This window comes from Opisthorchis viverrini (assembly GCF_000715545.1).
Source record: "Opisthorchis viverrini unplaced genomic scaffold opera_v5_159, whole genome shotgun sequence".
Classification (NCBI taxonomy): domain Eukaryota; kingdom Metazoa; phylum Platyhelminthes; class Trematoda; order Opisthorchiida; family Opisthorchiidae; genus Opisthorchis; species Opisthorchis viverrini.
This window is the reverse complement of record NW_008751816.1, coordinates 969,993-997,930: the sequence shown is the minus strand read 5'-3', so window position 1 is coordinate 997,930 and position 27,938 is coordinate 969,993. Positions and strand designations below refer to the sequence as shown.

At 44.7% G+C, this 27,938-nt stretch overlaps 1 protein-coding gene across 1 annotated transcript; it reads right to left on the bottom strand.

The window, feature by feature from the left end:
- Positions 1–1,113: 1,113 nt before the first annotated feature.
- T265_07149 (hypothetical protein) lies at positions 1,114–27,094 on the bottom strand (the record flags this gene model as incomplete). Its single annotated transcript, XM_009172593.1, has 8 exons — positions 1,114–3,494; positions 9,706–10,002; positions 12,132–12,404; positions 15,734–15,981; positions 26,457–26,738; positions 26,790–26,901; positions 26,955–27,005; positions 27,049–27,094. The coding sequence occupies 8 exons, from the start codon at positions 27,092–27,094 to the stop codon at positions 1,114–1,116; spliced, it is 3,690 nt and encodes a 1,229-aa protein (XP_009170857.1).
- Positions 27,095–27,938: the final 844 nt, after the last annotated feature.

The window sequence follows — 27,938 nt, the reverse complement described above, 5'->3', positions numbered from 1 at the left end:
TAGCGTACCAGGTTTTGCTGCAGGTGGCCTTTAGCGAGTGGAAATGCATCTGTTTTCTACGTGAAGTCTGATTTTCTTATTTGCTTTCAAGAAACTTGTTGACTAATTCATTCCTTAAAATGTCGGTCACTGGGATTTTGGTGGATAAAACTGACAACTACATAACCAGAATAAGCTGAAGCAGGACCGTAGATGGATTATGGGGAAGAATGCGGTTATGTACGATCAATGCATATCAACAGTTCCAAATAAGTCAAAAAAACAAGGGATTCTGGTTCATCATCACCACTGACAGTAACACCAGTTGAAAGCACCATGACTCACTGCAACCATGGTTGCACACGGGCTTGGATATTGCCAAGGCACCCACACCTAGACAGGAGGACGATTAGGGTCCTCAACCAAAACCTTTAGTTTTGAAAGCCTAATCGCAAAGCAGCGGTGGTTGGCATAAGATCGTCAGAGGAGCCTACATTTTAAGGAGCAAGCTGCCACGTACGTTACAACCCACAAACTGGAGAGCCAGGAGACTGTGTTGGTTAGATCTCTAGCGATTGACCAACCTGGATTAAGGAGGTGTAAAAACAGTCACACTACGATAAGGCTTGGTTGCAATAAGAACTACTCCACTCCTCATACCACTGTATTTTTCCTTACCAAATGAACCTGAGAAATTCGGTGTACATTGAAACCTGCCACTATCATCAGCACCAGCACCTGTGCTTGCGGACATTTTGTTTTTCCCCGTAGGCACCTATTATTGAGGAGTTCCAGGCTACCTGCGAGATACGTTTAGAAATGTTTCCGGTTTCTCACCACACGATCTATTGTTCGTCCTACAAAATCCTAGAAATGATTGAAGCGGGCGATAAAACAGCTCAAGAATTTTCATAAACACCATGAACTTTAGGAAAAATAACCACTGCTGTAGCTGAGTGAAAGCTCAAAATGCCATTTCAAATTAGAGTGCTGTAACGCGCAGATTTCTAAATCATGATGATTGCGATAAGACCAAGACACGATAGGCACCGGTGAGTAGGAAAAACACTGACTGGATCACGCAACTTTCAAACAACCTACAAGTTAGACGGCAACGGCAATGGACAAACCGAATCAGAAAATCGTCAGGTTAGAAATTATGCGAGCGATTAATTCGACTACAGTAGGATACGAACATGATCGGTAGGTTATTGCCTGTTGCTTGAGTCCACCAGACGGACGATGGATCACCGGAGTCTTCGATGCGTCATCCTCTTCCTCTATTTCATCGCTTGACCGACTCAATTTCTCAAAAGCATCCCCGTAGTGTTCGTCATCGTCTGGTTGTTCAGAATCAGTGAGTGATGGGTGGAGACGTACGGAGTCACCATCGCTGTCTGTCGAATACGTTGAGTTCGAAGTCAGTTCTGATGCCCGACTGGACATCGATCGGGTAACTGCAGGAGACTTGGACGGTACTGGTCTTGGGGTGTTGTAGTCAATACCCAACAATTTCGCTGCCTCCGGTGGACAACTAAGTCCATCTAGAGGGACGACAGAATCCTCATGTTCGGTCGCAGCAGACAAAGGAATGTCGGCTGTCGGGCTGTCGGCGATATGTACGGTGCGGGTCTCTGTGATGGGTGGTGAATACTTTAGTTCATCAAGAGAGATGAGGGGATCTGCTTGTTCAATCCGAGCAATGAAGGTCTCCGTGGCGGGTAGTGAAGGAGGATTATGAGGAGACTCTTGATGACTGACTGGATGGGAGTGGAGGTCATCAAGTTTTAACAGCTGAGCCGTCGCCCCCACTGCATTTGCAACGTTGAGAGTCACGTCCGCACCAGGAGGTTTGGTTCGATCTAATGTGGAAGCAAGATCTGCTGACCTGGTTTCAGCAAAATCAGCAGGGTACAAAGATGTTGAGTCGTCAGGAACACAACCCTCCACACTGAAATGTGGATGAGATTTTCGAAGTCTTTCTCCAGGCGATGGAAGAGAAGCCGCAGTACCAACCGGAAAAGTTCCATGTTCATCAGCCTTCAACAATGGAATCGATGTCCCTATCGTGCTCGGGTTAAGACTTGCTGGCACGTAAAGAAACGTTTCTTCCGAAGGTTCAGGTAGCACAGGGGAGGAGGTTTTGAAGGCGGAAGGACTCTCGACCATGGAAAACGGCGTAAGGATAGGAGCGCGCATCCAGCCATTCATGGGAGTCTTATACAAATCACCTGAACTACCCGTAACTGAGCAATCAATTCCAGAACTGGGTGGTGAGTGGGGTTGCCGGATTTCTGTTTCACCTTCGATCTTGAAGATTGAAGAATTAGTGAAATGCGGTATGCTTGAAACTTCTGTTTGGTCAGCTTTCGGTTGCAACACAGGCATTCCAAGGACCTCGGCGCTAGTAAGTATTTCCTTTGAAAAGGCACCGGTTTTGGCAGGTTCCTCGTCCGTCTCCAGCCGATTTTCCTCCCTTTTAATGCTCCGGCGATCGATTGTAACAGGCCCACTGCTCTGCGATCCAGTTCTAATAAACGGTGAACTTGTAGGGCTTGAGACGCGCGGTTCTGGTTTATCCGTTGTTTCAGAATAGGTCTGCTGAATACCTGTGTTCTCCTGGACAGGGTCCAAGTGACGTCTCCTTGTACTGCGTCGATCTAATATTCGCAAAGAACTACGCTGAGAACCACGACGGGAAAGACCCGGCTCGGGGGTGTCTGACCTAACATCACCAATATTATTACTTAGGGAATCATCACCAGAGTGGTCTGAGGGTAACGAGCGGTCAGTCTCACCTCGTAGGCCGGTAGATGCTGGAATTTTGAGGGAATTGTGATTCTCCATGAGGACGGGTTCCTTATCAGGCAATTCTCCGTAATTTGTAGACTTGACTGTGTCTGAAGAAGCCGGTTTGTCCTCACACTTGGAGGATGTTACAGTCGATACCTCAGTGGCCAGGTTTGTTATTTCAGACAGAGCTGGTGGATTTTTGCTCCTCCTCGTGCTTCGACGATCAACCATCATAGGTGCCGTCCTCCGCGATCCGCTCCTCTGAAAAGGAGACACTGATGGGTTAGGAACTTCCGATGGTGTAGCTTCAACAGACTCGGTGGGCTGACCATCGGAGCCTGAGGCTGGATCTAACTGACGTCGGCGAGTGCTGCGGCGATCTAACATAATGACGGAGCTACGCTGTGAACCGCGACGGAACAGTCCCGTCGCTAGGCTGGTGGCCGAAGCTACACTACTGGTATTAGCAACGGAGGTATCAAGGTCTACTGGATGAGTCTCAGTCTTACTTCTGCTTGTCGCGCACTCATTGTTGTTGGCCTCCCGTTTTATAAGCTCCGCGGCTGTCAGCCCGTTGGGTAGTGCGCTCTTGTTAGCAAGATTCCCCATTTGCTTTCTTCGTAAGCTTCGCCCATCTCTAACCAGTAGGCTGCTGCGTTGCGACCCGGTACGTTGGAAAGGACTGGTTGAAGCCAATTCTGAACCAGTGCGTGCAGAGTATGCTGTGTTGAATAATAAAAGGCGGGTGGATAAACGGAGACAGGAAAAGTGGTCAACTTTGGGCAATTTAGGAGCGGAAAGTGCATACTGTCAACAGAGTGATATTGAGGACACAGTAATGATTGTATGTTTGTGAAGTTAAAGTGTGGCCGTGGATGGTGATCGAAAATTTGCCCAGAGATATTGTTTTGCTAGCTTAAGTCTCACGCTTGAGCTAAAAAACAGTCTGTAAAAAACTGTGAAGCCCGCTGGACCTGTAGACCTATGACTTCAACCAGTCAATCGACGGATGATAGCAGCCGATGCCAACTAAAATTGCACCTATACGTTGTTGCCTCTGGTTTGGTAAAAGACAGGGAATGGTTCATTACGCACGTGATTGCTCGAACAGCATTCTCTTACAGGTACCGCTGGGGCAATACGCATGACGCAAGCGGAAGATAATGTGATTGACCATCACTCGAGGTGATGTTTTGTGCATTCCAATCAACTGATTCACATGCGATTTGTTGGTTTCGAATACGAAAAGTACACTCCTAGCATCTATGGCGCAGGCGTCACAAAATTATTCGCCCAGGGCTACAGTGGGTTTGTCTGCTATGCTGATTCGGTTCTCAGAAGAAGCGACTCGCCCCTGGTAGACAAACTAGTTATCTCAAATGTATTGGTCGGGTAGGATACGTACTTTATAGGTCAGAGAACCAAGTGACTTGTAGCGTTCCTTTCGCCCCGTCACGCGCACGGCAAAAATGACCCAAAGACGGTTGGTTTGTGGTTTAAAAGTGAATACTGGAGTCAGTGACCAGAAGATATTTTGACAATTGCTATCCACCTGGATGAACACCCCGGGGGAGACACAAGCGATTAGTGACATTGACAGTCGGATACTCAGTGAGGCTCGTGAATCGATGACATCACATTCGAATTGCAACTTCTCTATTTCAGCTCCACCAAACATAATGATGGTGACTTAACCACCGATTTCCAGTCTTGGCAGTCCCACCCTCACTCTCACCGCTTAGCGAATATGTGCGTTGGGGCTTGACGGAACATAGCTAATCACATTGAAGGCCTAAACTCAGGACAACGGGAGGGGGCATAGTATGCTCGCATGCCATTGTTAGATGTAACCTGAGTTAAGAGCCTAACGCATGACGCACACAAAGAAAAAAACACTTTTATCAATCCGACAACGTGAGGCGACAGCCCGCATCGTAAATACGGTAGCTATAGTCCATCTGAAGATTCGATACACTGCCCCAATACGGGAAGTCGAAAAGTCTCACTTGCAGGAAGGAAACGGGGTGCGGATTAGGTAGGAAATACTTCCTGGTTATTCGTGATTCTATTTCAAAAGGCGGTGCGGTGAATAATGAATGGACGCGTGCCTGTGTTGCTTCGATAGTGTAAAAGTGAAGCACTAGTGATACGCGCTTAAACAAGTCAACACTGCCGGAAGTGTACAGTTTGCAAAAAGTTAGGAATAGTAGAAAATATTTCGGCAGGAGTTCTTCAAACTGTTTCCAAACCCTTGATTGTCTAAGGCAACCTGGGCGCTAAAGTTGAAACTTGTAGATCTATTCGAGTCTTTGCGACGTCTGCAAATCGGCTGCCTTCTTGAAAAATCAGGCGAACTGGTTTCCGGTCTCCTGAGTTAGAAATCCAAAGAGACACAAATACTATCCCGTAACCAGTCTTCTTCACATGCATTTCAAGCATCCGCATGCGCTAAACCTTAATTACTAACAGCAAACGGGAAGACCAGACCCTATAAAATCTGGTTTATCAACTTAACCATGCGTGGTTTAGTGAGGTCATCGTGCAAAGCATATGCTCAAAAAGCAGCGTGGTCAAACAACAAACGCAGTGGGTTGAGTCGATGTGAGAAAACTCTAAAAAGCATAAAACTGCTTGGAATAGGAGTGCCATTTGGCCGAAAACTACCTGGGACTATCAACTATCCCAGTGACAAGAGGTAATCGGGCGGGGAACAAGTAAACACGTGCATATATGCGCATGTGTGTCTGTGATTTGGATGAGCACTGCTGGTAACCACATCAACAAGAAACAGAGGTCTAAGAAAAGGAAACGGGTGCGCAGTTTGCCACAAGATGCAAACGGTTGGAAATAGTAACAGGATCATTGTAATTTTGAATGGAAGTCCTCGCAGCACTACGAAAGTGATAACTATCTCAAGAGCGCTTGCAATCACGCTTCGGTTCACAGGAACAATACAGTACGTCATCTAACCCTCTTTGAAAGCTTTCTATGCGCCTTCCTTCCATCTTCAGCATTCTAAGGTTTGGTCAACCAAATGCATCACTACTGCATAGACCAGATGAAGACTACCGGCTGTAGAATATAAAAGCTGTTGGGTTCACCCTATGTGGCACTCCATCTTATCTCATTGGTCTGGTTGCTCACACTATGCTGCTTGTTTAGCTGTAGCCCGGCTCCACCACTTTGCTCACTTATACAACCCACAACCCCTGAAGCACATCGATCTCTCTGAAGATGGACTCTCTCTCTCAAGAAGGAGGGAATGATACAGCTCCAGCTTTCTATGCGTTACAAGGTGACCGCATTTCTGTACACCGAGTCAAACGGCTTTCTTCTGTATCCACTATTTCCATCACTGACAAGGACTTCGCCACTTTCAGTGTTATAACGGGTTCCCGCTAAATCCTTCTGGTCCAAGTTGAACGCAAACTAAAGGGGCTTCGTCTACCTGATGAGCCCCAAGAAGGGTGAAGCCAGTCATGGACTGTCGAGGAGTTTTCAGCAACCTTATGAGCGGTGTGTTACGTCTGGATGGCAAAGAATTGTATTGTTCATAACGGATATTAAAACAGCGACACTTTCTCAAGACATAGCTTTCGTTCAACACAAAGGAAACACGGATTCTAAACAGGAAGATTAACCTTTTCGTCAGTAACTCATCTCCCAACCGATAAGCCAGCGGTTAGGCTATCACTCACTTCATTTTCTACTTTAATGCAGATGCTACCAATCTTACACACTGCGCCTACCAGATGGTTCTCAGTGATGGTCAAATATTTTGTGTGATTGAGCTTTTAAGGAGTTGGCCACATCCTTTTTGAGGAGCATTTCAACCTGCTGATGTTTCCTGCTCGATGCGTCCGCACACGGACAAACTGAACTTCATTCTGAAGCTCCGTCCTGCAGAGTCTGTTCCATAGTGTGCATTTTTCGGGTTTCAGGCGTATGTTTCGTCAAGGCTTAAAAGACTAAAGCGTTTTTTAATTAACAGGTTTTCCAAATAATCACGTAAGAGGTTGATCGTGAGTTACCGGGGGTCGAATCTGTGTCGTTGAATAAGTACTACCAAAAGGTTGCAAATCTTGAACTCAATTTGCAGTCTTCCACATTACCCAGCACTATTCAACTGATAACGACATCCAAACTATTTTTGTTCTTCCACACCTAGCTAGGAACCGGTCCGCGTCTCTGGGAACACAATTCAGTGAGAATCCGGCCAGGCCCCAGTGAAAATTTGTGGAGTATTCAAACTAGACGGTTGATGATGCACTTCCTCAACCTCTTGATTTCTCTGCCCTATTCCAATAGGGCTCATCAGCATGATCATTTTGACAAAGAACAAAACGATTCCGCGGAGCAGAAATCGATAAAGTCACTATATTATCACAACATAGTTGGATAATCAGTGTAAGCTGCATTCAGCCTAATAGACGGCACTTTTAGTACCTTGGTTTTCTCAGAATGACCGGAACCCGAGGGATCTCCAGTTACGCGCAAGTTCGAACATGAAACTATTATTTGTGTTGTTCCCGCCTGACCATCACCATTTATTCATTTTGCAATTATTGGAAAATTCTGTTGGCACGAAGAATCCGCACTGCAAAAAAACGAACCCAAAAATCTCATCCTTCGATATGCCTTCCAGATAGAAGTGCCTTACACAGATGGGATCGCAAAAACTACTTCTCCCTCGGGGATTTTCTCACAAGGGGAGCGGAAGCACCGCAAACTATATGTGGATCAAATTATTCTGGAGTCTCAAAAACATGATCAACTGCCAAACTAATCACATAAGCTTATGCAGATTCGTTTTGTTGCTAACACTGTTCCGTTGAATCCAACACACACAGCATCTACAAATAATTGAAATAAACTACAAATTATCTCTCAGACTGTGCGTTAACACTCTTTTTTCGACTGGAATTCCAATTTGGAATTCCCTGCATGTGGTACTGATACAACTAGGCCGTACATCCTTCGGAAGTTTTTGCGGATGACATGTGATGCTTGTGCGATACTAATTAGCAACCATCAGCGGAAGTAACCGACAGAGTCGCAACTAGAAGAAAAAACAATTGAGTACCATGCTTGCGACCTCGAGGATTAGAGATTCAATATAGACACTCACCTTCCGCTGAGAAAATAGAAAACGCTTCTTAAAATACAGTCGTCTTGAAAGTGAATAAATCAAAGGCAAACACCATCCCAACCTTGAGTTGTCACCTTATCGTGGTAGTCTGGCACCAGTTCTGTAATAGTCCTGCGAGTCACGCTAACTGGAACCCTTCGACGGACTACGATCAGCTGTAACACACTTTCGTTGCCTAACTTCCACGCTACCCGATGGAAGCACGAGGACTGGGATACTGCCAGGTTGCCCAAGCCTAGGCAGGGGAAGTCGAGAGGCACAGGTCGGGTTCGAACCAAGGACCTTCTGGTCAATAAATTCACGCTCCAACCACTTGAGCCATCTCGTCCATCTCGACGGACTACTATGACAAGGCACTCATAAAATGCGGGGAATGGGAAATTCCCTAGCATGAAACTTGAGCTCCCTCACTGAAAACCTGATACTGTTTCCAGGCTTTACGGTCAATCACTAACTAGAAACGTGGTCCGAGTAGGGTTCCTGGCTACAGCAGGGCGGTTCACCAACCATAGGAGATGTATGCAAACGTAGTTAAGGCAGATTACGTGATTTAAAACAATGGTGATTGACATTCTTGTAACCAGGGTTGAACATTAGGAGTAAAATAAAATTAAAGTTCAAGGACGACGCCCGCTCGAACGTCGGCTGGAACGAAGCAAAACCGATGGTGGTATGTCAGTAGCAGCGAAGACCACGTGAAAACCATGAAAGGATCATAGTTGACGAGCAGCACTGGGACACAAATCTGCTCCATTATTCTTTTTTCAAAATGAACCTAGTCTGACAATCAGACAGGAAAGTACCAGGATGGAAAACGATTGAGAGATTACAATTGGCCAGTTAACAAATACCTAGCACCAAAGGGTGCTGTGTCCACGACAAATCAGGAACTAAGCATACTGATCTTCTCTCTATAGAGGGTACAAAGTGGCGTTTTCCACCGGGCACAGCCAAGTTTGCGATCCCTCGTAACTGTCAATCATCACTGCCTGAATGTGGTGTATGTTACTCAAACGTTCAGTATTAGGGGTTAACCGGGTGTTTAGCCTGAGTAAAATCAGACGGAAAAGCAGGTCAGGCGTTGATGAACCTCATTTTCACGGTATGTTATTTGTGATGATAATCAATGTGCCAGGGTAGGCCGGTTGACGCTCCTGAACTGCAAGTTGTCATTCCTAAACGTGAATAAAGAATGCTGTTGTGATACAGATGAAACAAAAAACCAGTCCACAACCACAGCTGTCAACACAAATTTCATGCACAAGACACTATTTGACACGTAGCTAAATTAAACAGATGAAGAAAGAAAACATGAGTAGACATTGACAGTTCGAAGCCAACTGGATGGATGAATGAACGTAACACTAAGAATGCTGGGTGGAAGCCGGCAGCTAAACCACTTAACTGCACAGAGTTAGCTATTGCAGCAGGCGATCAATTTTACTCGCGCGTGAATGATCGAAAGAAATGGCTAACGCAAGCGAGCTGTGCGAACACATCCATTCATCATTCCGCGATTTGAACTTGACGATGGTTTTCATGATGGGACCAGAAACCGTTTGAAGCTTCAGAATGTGCTCTACGTAGATGCTCAAATACAAAAAAGCTGTACATAGTTATTAACCTGTTTTTTGGTGCCCAGTCTAGCCGAGTTAACCTTGGTGCTGGTCCCACTGGAGCTAACAATCAACCCAAGGTAATATCGCTGTTTCAGAGAACAATCTCCAGGAAAAATGTAAAAACACAACACGTAGACACTATGCATGTCAAGCACGGAAACATACTGGGCCTGTTATCGCCGGACTGCAAGTCACTGACGGATGTCGTCGTCGGCTCTGTGTAGACGAACTCTTGTGGACATCGAATGCGGCCATGTTTCATTGTCTCCAACTCGATGTAACATCGCCCCGGTGGTCTGGAAGGCATATAGACCCGGATATCAGACTGGTCGGGAACGCCCGACTTTGAGTCCTGATGAAACCAATCCTGACGCTGTACACTGTAACCATCGATTAGCAAGGTCGCATACCGGACGATATCTTCGGTCACATGAGAACAAGTGATGGTCACCTCCACACCACCTGAGACAAATAGGTAGATAGCACACAAAATTTATGTGGCACGGTCATAATATCCAAACCTGAGTAATGCATAGTGATGGTTAAAAAACGGCCCGAGTGATGAGTATGAGACTTCATTTGCACTTTCCTCCGGATTTTTGCGTTAAGGATATATGCGGTCAAAAGATAAGATCACGTCGGTAGAACAGTCACGGAAAGACTATTGATTCTGTAGGGCCGCCTGCATTTTTTATCGACTCGATTACAAGGAAACGGGTTCTGGCAGTACGCATGTCAGATCAAGACATTTTAGCTCGAGTAACAAACATGGTCATAGAAAAGATGTAACCAGCCACTGGATCCAGGAGTACCTGGGAGTCTGGTAGTTGCTGAGAATTGTTGAACTCAAGTCTGCCAACGTGTCATGCTGAACATTAGGAGTTCTGAGTTGCTGGTCAAATTTCCCTTTTCATCTTTAACATCCTGAAACATTAGCTTTCGGTTCAACTTGTTTTCCTAAACATGCGATCATATTCTTAGTTATGTTTAGTCAAACGGCATTGCTTGAGGATTAGACGAAGCTTTCACGGAACTGCGGAGCTCACATCCACCTGGTAAAACAGTCGATCACGAATTCTAGATTCATAAAACATTCCTTGATTTGAACAGAACGATTTGGGTGACTTTGTGTTATCTGGGTTGGCTTAGCGCTGAGACGTTTTTGAGCCATAACATCAAATACTGTGCCGTGTAGAGCAGATAACGACGATGACCGGATGATAGGCATTGTCATGTTTCAGCATGAGGGCTGAAATATTACTGGGTTTTCCGGCCGCAGACAGGGGCAGTAGAGATGAAGAGGTTGGTTTCGGACCACAGGCCTTCTGGTCATTAAGATCGTGTCTTAATCGCTGAGCTATTTCGAGCACTATTTTATCTCCTAGTTACCTCAGTGATAGTTATTGTTAGTAGTAGTCGTCGTAGCAATAATAGTAATAACTAATAAACGTTTAGGTGCAGCATCGTTTCGGTGAATAGCTAAGAAGCAACTCGAAGGGAGCGCAAGGACTGAGATGCAGTCGGGCTTCCAAAACCTAGACAGGATTAACAAAGAAACCACGATCTCACATTACTCTAGGCTTTTCCGCAGATAAGTGCCCACAATATTTGCTCCATACGGTACAAGACGCCATAGAGTGGACAGCACAATACTGCCGAAGCAAGGCATACTGCGGTCACTCATTCAGTTTGTAAAATATTTTTGTGCACATCGCATCCTATTCAGACTGACCAAATACAGTTCCTATTTTTATTGTTTACCGGGATACTGAAAAATCGGAAAGTCAAGAAACACCACGGTTTCCAAAGCCCTAAAAATCAACGTGGTAAGAGAGAGGGCACGGGAGTCAACTGATTCGATGGAGTTGGATGCAACACGACAGGAAAGCTATCACCAGGATTAAGTCAGGCAGGAACTGGTTTGTGGCTCACAAAAAGGTGAAACGCATAGTTGGCTGCATGGACCACATGAGCTGAGACAAAACATTTACAGCTCAGAACAGGAACACCTTAAACCTGTCAGCGTTCGTTGCCAGACGGTCCCTGTCTCATCTGATTTGTTGCGACCATCCATACACTAAAACCCTTGATCTGGTTCATTGCGTCGTTAACATCACTTTTAGCACTTCAGTCATCATTTTTTTCATTCCGCTAAGCTTTGCGAATACCGAAACCCATGCCTAACCACGAACCAGTGGGATTCAAGAGATAAAATCGATCATGTATCCAGCACGTGACCACAAGCCCCTAGGGCCAAGAGACACCATTTGTTAAGATGTAAGAAAGACAGAATGTACTGTTACCGCCATTCCAAAGAAAAGTTAAAAAATTGAGGGAAGAAGTACAGTTCGCAGAGTAGACAGAGCGTGTATTCTTTTCGTCCATGGATAAGGGACTATTTCGCCGTTTGTATAAAGGGTATTCTAGCGAACAGGTACGCTGAACAAAGCCCCTGAAACCATAATAAACACATACAAAAATGAGCCCCACTTGCTCCTCCCATAAGAGCCTTTTTGATAAGCAGCATATGTCACAGATGCTTTTTCGACACGGTGAATACAGTTCAGACAATAAAAACTTATTCATCTTACCCTCGGTAGAACAAGAGTTTGGCTCGATCGAAATCAATGCTGGTTGCGATACGGAGTCATTGGCCACACTGCTCCGATTAGCAGATGGGGCGTAGTCTATCTTCAAAGGGTTGCCTGATAAGGAAGATGGAATGGACTGACTCACACCCCCGCCAATAGATGTGCCGGTACCACTACCGGTCAGATGAAAAGAAGAAATGGGCCGAAGGAGGTCACTTCCGGTCATGTCACTGCAGGCTCCAAGTACGCTGCCATCATGATCGTCTGTCACGGCTACAGCGTGAATGCAGTGGGTAGAGGAATATACGACCAATAAGATAACAACACACAAGATGTCTGAGACTGATTGAACGTGGAATACAGATGGTCAAAGGTACGCTGTCTTAATGTGAATTCACGCAACGTACTAAAACGTATATCAATACATGGCGGATAAGCACAAGCAAAAACCACGTAAATGAATAAACTGGGGTGTATAGTTTTAAGGCTAATTAAGCCCAAGCACTGTCACCTATATATCTGTGCAAACAGATTATATTATAACCAACCAAATAGTTCTGCAACAGTGGTATCTCTGAGCACCAGGGAGGCGTTATTGTTACCATCAGTAAGAATGATTCCCATCACAGTCCACGTACACTTTCGGATTTTATGCTGCAAAGAATAAAAAACCCACAAGTCCCGTACACCTGTTTTAGCGTCGTCGGAATTCATCAACAGAGGCAGTCTCTCAAACCCGCAACATTCTGACTACGATTAGAACGCCAAGGTTCCGTGGATCAGCGTTGGAATCTATTCAAACCTAAGCAGGGCAGAAACCCATACTTAATATTATATCAGATGATCTAATGTTGGCTGGTTCCTCTCATATTATTGTCTTACGTATCGTCAATTTGCAAGTAGCACAATGCATAACGCTTAAAGTTAGGTAATCGACGGTGAGCATCCCACGAGAGGTTCGAACCGGCACCATTCTGAGGAAAAAAGGCACAAACACCGTCGGTCAGCTATAAGTGGTTGCTTAACTTGCATCTGAACAGGATATAGCACTCAGGAACCTTCAGTCACAGTTTATATCCCGTGTTCTGGCTTCCATTAGCTCCTCAAATAAAGAATTCTCTGGAAATTCCGAGCAGAATTTACGACCATAGCCCTTCAAAGTTGGTCGATCAGCATAATGCCTGCCGCAAGCAAAATAGACACACGCATGAACAAATTTACACCTAAGTCACAGCGGGAGGGGAGGAGTATATGAGAGATTTGTTCTTTAGCCGGAACAGTGGGCCTAATTTTAGTGCACACATACTCGTTTCTGGGTGCAAACAACTATTGACCGAGATCATTATAAAAAGCTGGACAGTATTGGGCACAGGAAAGGCGATATGCATTGCAAGGCATTACCGTCAAAAGAGCTAGCGAGCGCGGGGGAAAAACAACCAACCATCAACGAAGCGGTAAGGGTAGCATGTTTACAACTTAAAATGACCAAGCACGCAGACAGGTAAAAACAGGCGAAACGGTAGATATGGTGGTGAACAACGACGAGTCATTCAAGGCTTGCTATTATGCTAGTTGCAAAGCTGTCATCACCTGGTAAACTACTCGACGACCGTGTCACCGATGGGAACCTAGAGTGAGTATTAGCGTCCGTAACTAGCGAAACTGATTCTGGTCAAGTTAGTTAGGGTGTTTCCTGACCCCCACCTTAAGTTCGAAAGTTAATGAGATTTCCATAAAAATGAGAGTAACTTAAAATCCACCTTAAAATACGGTCCCGAGTAATACGACAAATTGTTTCAGAGATGAGAAAACAGGTATCCCATGGTTTAGTTGCACGAAGTTGCTGTCAATAGAATGATTCAATGATATAGAGGACTGTTTTCGATGAGGTGATTGATACACGAAGCAATCGAGCATTTAATTCGGAGGCGATATTTCATCAGTTTTTGAATGATTTAGCTTAAATTCGAAGCCGACCCGCAGAGTAGTGTCGGTTTCTCACTCCTTATCACAACCGCACGATAAGAGCCGTAACATTCTTTCGGTGCCTGTTTCCCACGTTACCCGAAGGAGTCACGAGGGCGGAAATACTGTCGGGTTGCCCAAACTTATACAAAAGCAGTAGACATGCTGAGGTTGGATTCGAACCCCGAGCCTTCCGAGCCTTCGAGCACCTAACCCTGACTATCTCGAGCTCGTGTGCTAAGTGTTTAATGCGAGAAAGGAACTCCTCCAGGGAGTGACCCAGTCACTCAAACGATCCTTTATACAGAGAACGCTCCAGCTCAAAACCAACAGAGAAATCCACGAAGGGCTGTTTTCTGGCTACGCCACAGCCAATTAATGAATTCCTAACGTTTAAAGGTTCAACAAGTAAACTAACACCAAGACGTCGATGTGGTCGGCCTACACATTGTTATCACCGAAAACGATTAGTGGTTCACAAGAATGTAGACGACTGAGTCATTTATGAAGTTCTTTTTAGTTTGCCAACCATACAACATAGTGTCACAGCGTACAAAAACACTGCTTTAAAATCACCTGAGGGTTTGGATCTGAAAATTCAGGGCCTATAAATCATGCGGTGGTTCACGGTCTACTGTTTTCACAGGTCGATGGCATCAAGTGATAATGCTCAAGCGATAAGGATGCATACGCATCATCATCAAGAATAGACGAATTGCTGGACATCTAATTTCACGGATTTTACTTCGATATGGAACCGGGATAATCTTAAACTAGAGGTGGTGGGTAAATATGACAGCGGTGAAACCCAGGCAGAGGCACTGCAACATCTGCAGGTGTTCACAAATGCCACTGATCTCGGGAAAAACATCTAAACTTTTCATAAAACTGGCAACTCAGAGCGCACTGGTAGTGTGCGACCACCATTAGGTCCCATTGTATATTTCGATTCGACTGGCAAAACCGTCAACAAAAATAAGCGTATGAGGAAATTGAACTGTGCTAATGAGCTATCTAATGGCTTCCCATACAAAATAAACCGGAAGTGAAACAGTACGTGAGACAGAATAAATACCTGCAAAATGTTGACTTGTGTCAAAATAAACCTTTATTCAAAAGTATGTTCAGGGATCGACATAGATCAGTTGACTCTGAGATAGCTCAGAGGCTAGGACACGATTTTACTAACCGGGAGATCCGTGGTTCGAATCCAATCTCCGTAGCTCGACTGCTCTCATGTAGGCTTGGGAAACTCGGCAGTATTTCAGCCCTGGTGCTACCTTCGGGTGGCGCGGAAACGTGAAACCCGAGTGGGTGTTACGGTTGAACGATTCTTATCAATCATTTGGGTTTATGTCGACAATATATTGATGTCTGAAAGATGACCTCCTCTCGTGAAACCATTTTTTTATATTCAGAAGTGGCTTTAATCGAACGCCCAGATAAACTGGAAGCAACCACGCGAAGTAAGTCATGACCAAGTACAGGTGCGAATGCCAAAAAGGCTACTTTATCTCGATCAGATTTCTCGTAGTTTAGGAGTGCGAATCCCTTAGGTACAGTTACCGTGAAAATCGGTTACTTCTGGAGATACTTCAGTACAAAGCACACCATATATGGTCAAGAGAACAACTTACCCGTGGGGTCAAATATGCTGCGTGCACGTAGATTGGAAGAACTGTCATGAACACCCTTTACGGCAAGCGACGGTCTCTGGGACAAATCGGCCGTTTGCTTCAACAGATCTTTCGTACCATGCTTTTTCTTGAATGGATGCTTCGATTTCTTTGCTTTATCATCGATGTTTGTTGAGGCGATGCTCAGCATGCTGCCCTGATAGTTTAACGAGTCCGCCACAGACGCGGCTTTATGACTGTGTTTGTGACTGAAATTCAGTAAATCGACAGGGAAGAGGAGGTGGAAAAGATCAGCGAAAATCGAAAGAAACTCATACGAAGGACAGAATGAATGCTCATAGACTAAAAAATAGGCAGTAAGAAATGGGAAAGTTCATTGTTTCCGGCTCGTTCGTATGTATTCGTACTGACCGCGGAGGTAGAAGATTATAAATAAAAAGTAACTCGTCCAGCTGTAACATCCTCTGGTGCCTAGCTGCCATGTCATCCGAAGGAAACACTAGGGCTGGTGTGCTGTCAAGTAGCCCAATCCTACACAGGGGAAGTCAAGATCCAGAGATCGGGTTCGAACCATGGACCTTCCGGTCAGTTAAATCCACGCTCTAACCACTGAACCATCTCATCCAAAGGTTACAATGAACCATCGCAACAAAAAGTTATCAATCACTGTCCTAGGAATGCGCCTTCGTTGAGTAGGGAGATTTCCGCAGGAAACACAACGGTTTTCTTTTCCCAATAGGGAGGTACCGAGAAAGACTTGGAACTCGGAAGTAGAAAAAACAGAACGTCCTATTGCTGTCTTCCAGAACAAAAGCGCTGCTTCAATGGTCTTCCAATGACGAGTGATACATCAATTTTGTCTGGAATAATCTGACTACTCGGTGGTAGAGTGGAATCACTCATTTGATATGTATGCCGGATGTACGTAAACCATGAGAACTTATAAAGGATTTGTTGTTCCAAATGGCTCGCCTAAGTAGAAACATCGGAATAAGACATTAGAACTTAAAATGTGCCGGGAATTATGGATCCTGTATGCGAAATCAGTTTCTGAGAACAAGTTGACAGCCTAGGCCTGGTAGACACTGCAGGCTTCTTCATCGGCTCTAACCACCAAACACCTTCTACATCGTACCTGTCTATCCACAGAACTTTTTTGTTTAATGGCCTTCCTTGTGACAACGGCCTCTCCAATTGGACCACGTGGTTGTGTGCTGTTGTCGCAGAGTAAAGCTGTTTTCCCCTCCATAGCAAAACCGGTTCTCTTATACCACTTAATAGGATTTGGATCTACAGTGGTCGCCATTAAGAAGGGACACCGTGAGACGATAGGGGGGATTGAATCGGAATCAATCAAAGAGGAGTTGACAAACATTTCGGGAAAGATCACAGACAATACAGATAACAAATCAATCAAGAGGAAGAAGGTCAAACGCATTGGTGTTGGTGTTGATCTCTCACTGAAGTCAACAAAACAACAAAGCTGGTCGATTAAGGTAAGCATAAAACAGTGAGTCACGTGATGCGCGAGCTTTTAGAAGCAACGCGAATGTGCTCTCATTTACACATTGTTCGCCCACAAGTGGTGAGGTTTTTATCACACGTTCTTCGTCTCTGTCCACAGCGTCAACGCAAGAAGTGCTGTCATGTAAATTAGCGCACAGCTGGCTAAGAAACAATCTTAGTAGCAACTGTTCCGTCAGTTTCTAACCGCCTTGTCCTACAGAAACCAGCAGCACTTTTGTCTCTCTTTCCTGGATTACCCCACTTGGAAGACTCCGATGAAATTACGGGCTCTCTGTGGAATACGACCGAACGAGATTTTCTGACGTGTTATTTTGCGTTCGATTCTCTAGTCGTTAGATCAGCGAAACTGGGGACACAGAAATTTCTGGTTATCTTTACGTCAGACAGCCACGCAAACCAAATTGGTTTGCAAATGAGTGTATTTCGCTGATTTTGTGCAATTTGGGTTCAAGTAGAACATAAGTTTGACGGAAGCGCCTAACTGATGAGCCCCAAGAAGGGCAAAACCGGTCGTGGGCTGTCGAAGAATTTTCAGCAATCTTATGAGTAGTGTATTAGTCCATGTTATGGTCTGCAACACGTTTTCTGAAATAACCCTCTTCGAAGCCATTGTCCTGAAACAGCGCTTCCTTAGAGAAACAGTCTCACAGTGTTTCCACTACGTGTTCGCTGTATAGTCCATGTGAATAGGTCAAGGTAGCCACCCTACACCACCAGCTTTTCCGAGATAACGTTATCTCAGAGTAACAGAAGTCAAACACTGAACGCAGCCGAGACTACAGAAAAACCCTGAGCAGTTCTGTGTCATACACTACCCTATGCAGAAACTCAACTCTGCGAGACTAGTTTCTCCCAAAGTAATACAGTGAGAACAGAGTAATGGTCATTTAACACAGACAAGTATGAGCTGTACAGTAGCCAAACATTCCCTCTGTGCGTCAGAGAAGGATCACATGACGCCAAACAGTTAACTACTTGAATGAATAGGCTCCGTTGATAATCAGAGCGGTAAGTCTGGCAGATCAGTTGCACAAGTGTGCATGTGATCGAATCGAATCAGTAGTGACAGCTGAAAGCATGAATGCATGATTAGTATGTTGTATGCAAAAAAAGGGTGCCGCGATATATTCTTTTCATGTCGGTGACCGCATGTATAATTGTGCATACTGATTCACAAACTGAAGTATGCTGGCATTTGTCCTTCATTAATTGTGTCGAATGGAACAGATTTCAGTAGTTCTCCACCTAAGTATGCACAAATGACTGACGCGCAATGGCGAGATGTGTTCAAACTCGAAGAGAGAATCTTAATTATCAAATAAAATTTGGTTCATTTGAGTTAGCCCCTTCAAGGGATATTGGTCACACGAAGATCCTGGAAAGCTTTTGGAAAACAGCTCACTCATGAGACATGTCGTTTTCACTTCGCACAGGAGTGGCTTGCAGTGAAAAAAGGATCCTTAGTCAGAGGCGCCCTGCAAGAATGGCGGACACCAAACAGATCATAAATATTTTTAAAAATAAAACGAAGAGGCACTAGGAAATAATCTAATGCGTAGAAAACGGAAGGCGTACGAGTAACGCATTGTACAATAAGCGGAGTTGTGAGAGTTTAAAGATAACGGGAATTTTAAAGCAAAAGGGAAGCTAATTCCAGAGGCAGAAAGTTTTTTTTGGGGGGGAGGGAATGAGGGGGAAATTGGGTCTGGCTGACAAATAGGGGCTGTAACTTGATATGAGTAAACAAAAGAGAATGTGCGTGCGTTCGATTCCGTCGATCGGTCATTGCTGTCAACTGCACCTGCTCAACAGGGTGTTCAAGAAATCTGGGAACATAATCAGATCCCTATATTCACATGCCTCTGAGCATACAAGTGTATGGTGAGCTCTCCAAAAACTTCCGTACAAAAAGTAGTGTCCGACAAGGATGACCACACTCTTCGTTCTTGTTCAACTTTATCACTGGTGAAATAATGAGGCGCTGTGTTCGAACTTCCATGATATATGCTTGAAAATACAGTGATTGTGGTCAAATTAGCTGGAATTGAATTGCATGAACCGGAATTAATTCCATAATTGGATGGAATTGTGGAATGAAAGATCCCAGTTTCACCCTTAAACTTGCTCTGAAAATCCGAGAGACACCGTACAGCTGTTTCGTTTATGTTGAAAAACGCATCAGTAGTACCATTCTCTAGGTTGATCCAAACCCCACAACCTTCTAGGGTAAATGTTGAACACTAATGGTGGTGGGTTGATCAGGAGTGTGGATAAAGTAGAACAAAGCGTCACTCGGCTTCAGCAACACATTCACGCATCAAGTAATTCAGTGTTAACTGACTGCGTTTCATTTCTTCTCACAGGTAGCCATAAGTACGACTGACACCCGAAGAGCCAAGGACTACTCATCCATTCGGGCCTGATGAAGCTGAGAAATTAACATTCCCCTTTAAACCAGGGCGTCAAAGCCTCAAGAAACCTGGTTCCTGCTGAAATCGCCAATCAAATCGAGAAAGGCAACATATCGTGTGATCGAAGGCTGAATTTGAAGTAAGCCTACTAACAGAATGATTTTTTGGAACACTCCTGTCAAAACACGATGGGCTGCTTCAATACCTTCAAAGTCGGTTATTACAGCTAACAATGATGATGATGATGATGAGCGCTAATACTCAGTGACCATAGGCGTACACACACATACCAGGCAAAAACAGTGAGAGTACACATTAAGTTGGAGAATATCATAGACAAGAGACTCAGCTGGATTTCAGGTGAGTCTCACGTGCAAACCAAATTGATATGCAAATGAGTACACTTGTCAAATTTCGTACAGTTTGGGTTCAAGTAGAACATAAAGTTGAGTGAAATAATTGCCTACCTGATGATCCCCAAGTATGGCGAAAGTGGACGTGGGCCGCCAAATAGGTTTCAGCAACCATACGAGTAGTTTCTTTTATGAAAAGTCATATATTTGTACGTTCCACAACCGTGCGCATTTCGCCTAGAAGTTTTAGTGTTCATTAGACAGAACTGCTCCACTTCATATATCCCAGTTGCAGTTTAACATCCGCGTTCAGTTAACGCAATGATGCAGCGTTATAGTGTTCCTTACTCTCTTCTGTCGCTTTTCGCGAACAGATGTTTCGAATTTCGTAGTTTCGATACCTATTCATCAGTCAAATCGCCATAACCTAGTGTACAGTCGTTCCTCAAAAAGGGATACTCGTGAAGCCTTCTGATTGGGGACCTTTATTTGATAAGAATGACTAAACCATTAGCTTCATGTAACGGTCGAATGAACCTTGAGCTAAATATTCATTATTTTAAGAAATCCATTATGTTTGTAGTTTGCATTGCTTCCTCTGTATGTGGCAATTAACATGGGATGCTACTGGGAACCCAAATGCCCAATTAGTTCGCAGGGTCCCGTTACCTGAAATGGACGTTCTGCAACTTTTCTCTTGTTCCTTGAATAATTTTACTGCCACCCTTAAGGCTGTTTGTTTATTTTTCCTACGATTTACCACCACAAACAGAACAGTAATTACGATACAGTGGACAAAAAGTCCCTATAATGCTCATTACGAGTCACTTCACTGAGCTAGAAATCGCTCACCGATTAAGGCGTGAAACTAATGACCGGAAGGTATGTGCATGAAAATCCAACTCGTCTTCCAACTGTTCATGTAGAGGCTTGGGCAACCCGCCAGTACCTCAACTTTCACGCTTTGGTCGAGTTGCACATAATGTCCGCATCGAAAGATTATCACAGCTGAACGTTTATTTGTTCACTGACCGTGGTATCAGGGGGCTTCGGGAGCGTTCGAAAAACAATCCATTCTAAGTTTACCAATGAGTGAACTGTGACTCTCAAAACAGAATGAATGGAAAGATTTGTGACTTATCGATTTTCAACGAGATTGCGGCTTCTACACTGATGACCGTTGGCAGAAGTGCCTAATGACGTCTGCTGGATTAAAACGAAAGAAGGGCGAAACCGGTCGTGGGCTGCCGAAAAGTCTTCAGCAACCTTGTGAGTAGTTTCTTTTGTGAAGCGAAAGAACTTTAGTTAGCCTTTTTATTTCTTACGACGTGGTCCTCTATACAACGGGGCTAGATAGCCAGAGACCAGCCACGCAAACAAACTTTCGTCGAGTTATTGAGCCAGCGATAGGTAGCAGTATTAGTTGTATTCACGCTCCATACTACATGTGTTGATTTAGCGTATCACATACGAGTCATGGGACCACCTCTTTGTGCGGAGGTGCCCAGTAAGCAGTAGCAGAAATCGGCCCGGCAAGTAATCAACATGAGAATTCCGGTTCATCACAAAAAAACAAAATCAATCGATACGGCATGGGCGTTCACGTTTCCCGACCTATGGAAAAAGTGGCCAATATTGAGGAGAGGAGAGGAAAACCAAAATTGTTAAAATGTTCTAGTCATTCTTGGGCGATTCGTCATTTTAACCATCGGGTTCATTTTTAAATTCGAGGGCCCGGAAAAAATGGTCCCTTCTCGAAGGAAAAGACCGGAGGACCAGCGTAGTATGATTCCGATTGGTGTACATAACTATGAATGTTTGCTGTGTCCAGGCTAAGAAACTACATTCGTCAAATGTGTCCATCACCTGCGCATTTCTTCGGGTAATTCAGCCGACCAACAAACCAATATGCTCCGTGACCGTCTTGCTGGTGGTATTGAGCATGCTGATTACGAGGCCAAATCTTCGTGGTTCTTTCAATTCAAAACAGCTCCCTCCACCTAAGGAAAAGGCATTTTTCTGACTGATAGTCTAAACTGAAAAACAGCTGTTGTGCATCGCCCCAAGCTGCAGAAGGATCGGCTTGCACAATATCCTATGTACAGACGGTATTCAGAAACTATTTGGAAACCTTGCGACTTTTTGAACCAAGGACGAAATTTACAGCGCATGTTTGTTATTGGTCCTTCCCTACGGTTCACAGTGAGTACACGGCAGGCAGAGGACTTCGAGCATCACCGAATGGATCCAATGAGGATAACAAAACAAACTCTTCACTTTCACGTCCTCCGTAAACAGTCGAAATGCGCCCTACGAAATTAGAGCACTACTTTCTTGCCACGAGTGATGAGCTCGTAGCAAAACCCACATTTCGCTTTGTGGTACCATGTTATCTTCCTTGCAGGCACTTAGACACAATTTTCTTAACAGCACTGTGTCTATACACCGAGGTCAAACACACAAACGCTGCGGTAATTCAAAAGCGTACAATCCTAGATAGTAACGGTCGAAACCTCAAAGCCAGTAAAAGATCGAGGAGAGTCAAATCGTCTGAATCGGATGGACGATCGAATGACTAACTAAAAGGAAATGACTGTCCAGAAAACTATGTCGGAAGAAAAGACGCATCACTAAGGCCGCATCACTGTTTGTGCTAGTTGTGAAAAATTTGAGAACCAACGCTACAAATAATGAGTGAATTCTGGTGTGCATACAAAATTGTGTTAGAAACATGTACAAAGCGTGGGTCAGCTAGAAGGTAATGTTGACTGCCTGGTCATATGATCAGAGATGAAAAAGCACATCAGTGGTAACTTGACTAAGAGGCAGAGCAGGAAAACGCGGCGTGTGAAGCGGCCCATCTTTAATCGACTATCCCCGACCACATGTGTGGAAGTGGGTCAGGCCAGGTAAACCAAGCAAGTGAGGTTATACCACGCCAACACGTCGTTCTATTGGGTAAAGTGCAAAAAAGGAGTGCGCATGTGCTACTGTGTGTAGTGAATTTAACTTACTCCTCAGCGCCCGGGCTACGGCAGAAAGTCATAAGCGGATTGGAGAAATCAAAATAACAAACGGATGACGTTTGGTTGGCTAACATGAAGTTGAAATTATTATCGCATAACTGGCCTCGTTTCATCAGGGGGGATTCGTGGAGGATTTGGATCGCCACCATGTCAAGGAATATCTGCTCAGATCTCACCAAACCAAATGAACTGATAACTATTGCCTTTTTGCTGAAATGGACAAACTTGCTTCCCGGTAGGCTTCACAGATTTAAAATACCATCATTTTGGCTGTGTCCAGAAAAATGTATGAAGCAAACTCCTTTTACAGAAAAGGCGTTATTCCGTCCATCCCAAGAAACCGGTTCCTCTTGTAGGATTGGGCACCAAATTTCCATTGACGTCGCTGTGGCCTGGTCACCATATCTTAGCTACATACCAAAACCCGCGTAATACAATAGTTCCCAAAGGTATGCCACTCGGGAGTAGAAATATTGTGTGCATGGCCCACAAAGACTTGTGTGACACTCGCATTAATCCCCTTGAATAGATTATTTTAGGTAGAGTTCCGCACCGATACCGCTTTATGGCTCGCAGTTAGGAGCCTCTACGCCCAAGAAGCCTAGCCCGCGCGAGATTAGCCAGAACACCGGGCCACTTGCCGGTCCAGAATCAAGGTGATCTCTGACTGACCGAAAGTCTGGACCCAACAGCCAATCACGATCCAGTATCTACCGAATGCCGGTCGCCAATGGACCATCCTAAAGGCATCAGAACTTCCAGAATGTTATCGCCGCACATACTCTATATACAAAGCGCTGGTTTTGGGCGTAAATATACGTTGTGCACCATTGGTAGCTGTTTTGTCGGGAACACCAGCTTGGAAGACTCAGACCGGAAACCAAGCTGATAATGCCGTTACATGTTGGAAAGGAAAAAAGATGGTTCTGGTGTCTCCTGGACGGCGAACTCCCTCCAGGGGAAATAAATTCTACCTGATATCGAGAAAATTGAAGGAAAGGTAGAAAATTCCAAGCATTTTGTAGCAAACTATTCAGTGTGTTCCTCCGAGTTCGCCTACAAATATCAGTAAGGCGTTATCCGCACTGGAGTCCTTGGAAAGTTGCCCATTTGTGCCCTGTCTCCCACACACTATTCGCTAAAAGTAGGGACTTGCAGGTAAATACGCTAAGATAAGCAACTGTTATAGGGAGGGATTGATCTAAGTTTGGTAAGGTTGATTGCTCAACACTTACCACTTTACTGCTAAACATGAGGCCATTGGCCAGTTAGCTTAAAAAGATTCAACATCTTGTTAACAGTCTAAGAGCTTTGTATACGTTGGTTTTCGCCTCATGACTCAGGTTGTTCAAAACTTCAACACGGCCGGAGGAATATACTTTCTGCACTTTTTTAAGGTGGTCAGATTCACGGATTTTTCGCGTGAATATAGTGAACTTTCTGAATAGGTGGGTGATGGCCTCTATTATGATGGAAATTCTTGTAGAAATCCCACATGGAGCAGGCACCGAGGATATTCCTGGGGTGTGGCCTCTCGTGGGTGTAGTCTCTCTGAAGATGCACCGTGCTTTTTTCAAAAAAAAACTACCCGGCCGTAGGTACCCCCTTTGATCAAGATAACTTCGTAAACCCATGGAGTTTGTCTCGTTTTCCCAATTAAGGCAGTCAATACAACTCATGGTATCAGAGGTGGAGGTGTTATTGTAGTTTTTCACATAACCCACGCCAGTGTATGAACTCCAAATTGCTCATGGCTTAAATATTCAAGGTGTATGTTCGTTCCGTATCTGACTATTTGTTATATCATCGACCCTTTCCACTTCCTATTCATCGAGCTCAAAATCAGTCGGACAGTATCATATAGATGCTGGCATTAAGTTAATTCACAACTCAGGAATACACAGTTAGCAGTTTTTTCACCATTCCCCTTCAACCTCGTAATTGATGTCCTGCTCAAATGTTTCGTGCCTGAAAACAACACCACCGGAAGCGAAATCCCTCCGGGGTGTCCCCTCACACATTGCGCTGACGATATTATACTCCCTGGATCAGACTCTTTAGCAACGCGAACTATCTTAAATAACCTAAGCAAATGTGCTGTGTAGTTCGGTATGCACTTTAGAACTGCAAACTGTGGGGTGCTATTGCATATACCGAACACACCAAAATGGCACAACTACCCTAGTCATTGGATTTCCAAACAGAAGCGTTCAGTATGGGCCTGCTATGGTCGGACCAGATGCGAGGTGGACTATACTAGCTACCTGGATATTCGACGCACGTGTGTCTTGACCATCTGTGATCATAAACGAAACACCAAGTTAACTAGAGCATGCAACTCCCCGAAATTACCCTTCCGATTCATCCTGTCCCAGTAAAAAGCCAGACACTTGTCGTTCTGTCTGTCCAGTCCATCAATACCTACAGAGCACATTGTTCAGCCCCCACTCGCAATGTTGTGTCCCCCAACCCCGAACTTTCTGTAGCATTGCTAAGTATGGTCTCATTTTCCCTGAGCGTAGTCTAAAATGTTTTGTCGTTTTGTGACCTTGGTGGCTCGCTTGTCGAGTTCCAAAAGACTTTGCCCACGCTCTGGTTCTCTCTCTCTTAATTACCAGAGACCTCTCATCGTCATGGAAGCTGGTCTGAAGTTAACATGAGGGCACGGAGCTTGAGCGCTCCAAATAAATATTTGTTGCATCTGAAATTCCTTTTCCAAGGTCACCGTCCGCATGTTTCTCGTGATCGCTGGTTCACTATAACTGACGTGGTCATCCCTGACGTATATGTATATATATAGCCATCTGTTCAGTTCTTCAACGGAGGTGGTAATATATCTGCATTGGGAAACTCGCGGAGTAGAATGAAGGGTCCACTGCTATGGCCTTTACGGTCGACAGTGGAGGTGGAGATATCAGCAACTGCACTCAAAGCACCAGAGTGGAGGACTGGTGCTCCGCAGCAGTAAAACAAAGCCAATGTATCTAAATAAGGTCTTGTGATGAAACAAAGTGAGAAAACATGACAAGATCATAACAGATTTTCAGTGAAGTAATCAAACGAAGTGGGTGGACAGATATCTTCTGAAATCGTCGTGCAAGTGCGCAGCCCATCTCTGTGCGTATTCACGTGGCTAAGTATTCTGCGCGCATTTCTTGGTAAATGGTATAGTTCTGTCTAACTTCTACGTACGTCATTTGTGACCCAAGTTTGATTACTGCGAACTGTTACTCTTCCCATAGATTTCCAGGAATAGTTGGGCAGGTGAGAAGATAACCAGTTAATGACAAAACTAAAAAAAAGCATACGCGTTAAGTTCATGAGAAGTTAAAAAGCTACCCGAAGGAGATTGATAAAGAAGAATCGCATCCGAGTACACAGACCGAAAACAAATCTACTTACTAACCTTGCAAGACTGAGTAATGATCCTCTGCTACTCTTTTTTTCATCGTCCTCAGCTCGATATTCTTCCACCCATACCCAATAGTAGAGTGTGCCGATAGGGTTTTCCACTTTTTTGGTGGGTTCAAGGTCAGCGACTCTGAGACGTGAAGGATCCGTTGGTCGTTCACTCGAATTAGCTGGCCTCGGAGGCATTGCCGTGACTGGAATGACAACTTGCCCCACGTGATGATCCTCTGAGTCAGTCACTAGAAGACTAATTGGTTCGCCACGAGCAGCGACTTTGCTAGAAACCAAACACAACGTCAACTAACCCAACACAAAAGTGTATACTTACAAAGTAACCTCATAATCCCAGACTGGATTCCCAGCCGGTGCCAGAATCGATCCGCTGGACATCTTCTTTTTCCCACCCAAGAAGACAACCTTCCATTTTTGTGTGTACTTCCCTGAAAGAAAATAACAATCGGGTTTGAAACAGGTCGGAAATGTTCTGACATACTTTGCTTTCCATCCGCTTTTGGAATAATTCGTAGACGTTCGGCCTTTTGCACTAAAAATGGATGTGAATACGAACACAGCGGTGGGCAACATACCTCGAACAGAAACAATTTTGGGCACAGCACCGGGTATGGACAGCATCGCTAAAGAAATGACAGCAGTCGCGAAATCGGAAGACACTAGCGGATTGCCGCTTCAAGCTTTTTGTAAAAACGTCTGAAATGAATAGGAATGGAATTTGCATCACTCGACGCGACGAGCTGCCAAAAGATTAAGCCAACCCCCTCCCACAAAAAAGGACATAAACTATGGTTAACATGTTGTTTAAAAATATTCGTGGGCTACATGCGTTCCTACGTACGTTCTTAAGTGCAATTAATCACAGATGTCTTTTCATAGGTCTGGTTTGTGGTCGCTTAGGTAAGCCTGCGTTTGACTGATGATTCTCTACGAGTCGGGAGCTTGGCGTTTCCGCGAAGGTGCAGTTCAGTCTCCAATAGTCTCCTTCAGTCTCCAACCACCCGTGTCTACGTCATCCTACCGAACCTACCCACCGAACTGATTGGGTCGCTAGTGAAGTGGCACGTACATTCGTATTTGGTAGTGGGTCGACTGCACCTATAACCGACCTACATAATTATCTGGTCAGGTCATATTCCTCAACGGGCAAAAGAACGACTATCATACCGAGTGTTGTATCGGAGGCCTCAAAGAAGCTAAAGGAGTGGTGGTTGGTGAAGGACATAGTAACAAGCCTGGGACACACTACCAAGAAAAATTGGCAGTGGTCATTTACTGGGCTGGGACCTAGTGACAACTACACAGATGGGTGAAGACACTTCCCGAAATGGCAGCAATCCGTAATCAATTGCATGCATCCATAAGCTAATTAGTGTACTGCATGCAGTTTCGGTTTTCAGTTTCAGTCCCTACAATCCCATTTAACAGTATTAAGCTACTGTTACACTTCGCTTTTCTGATTCGT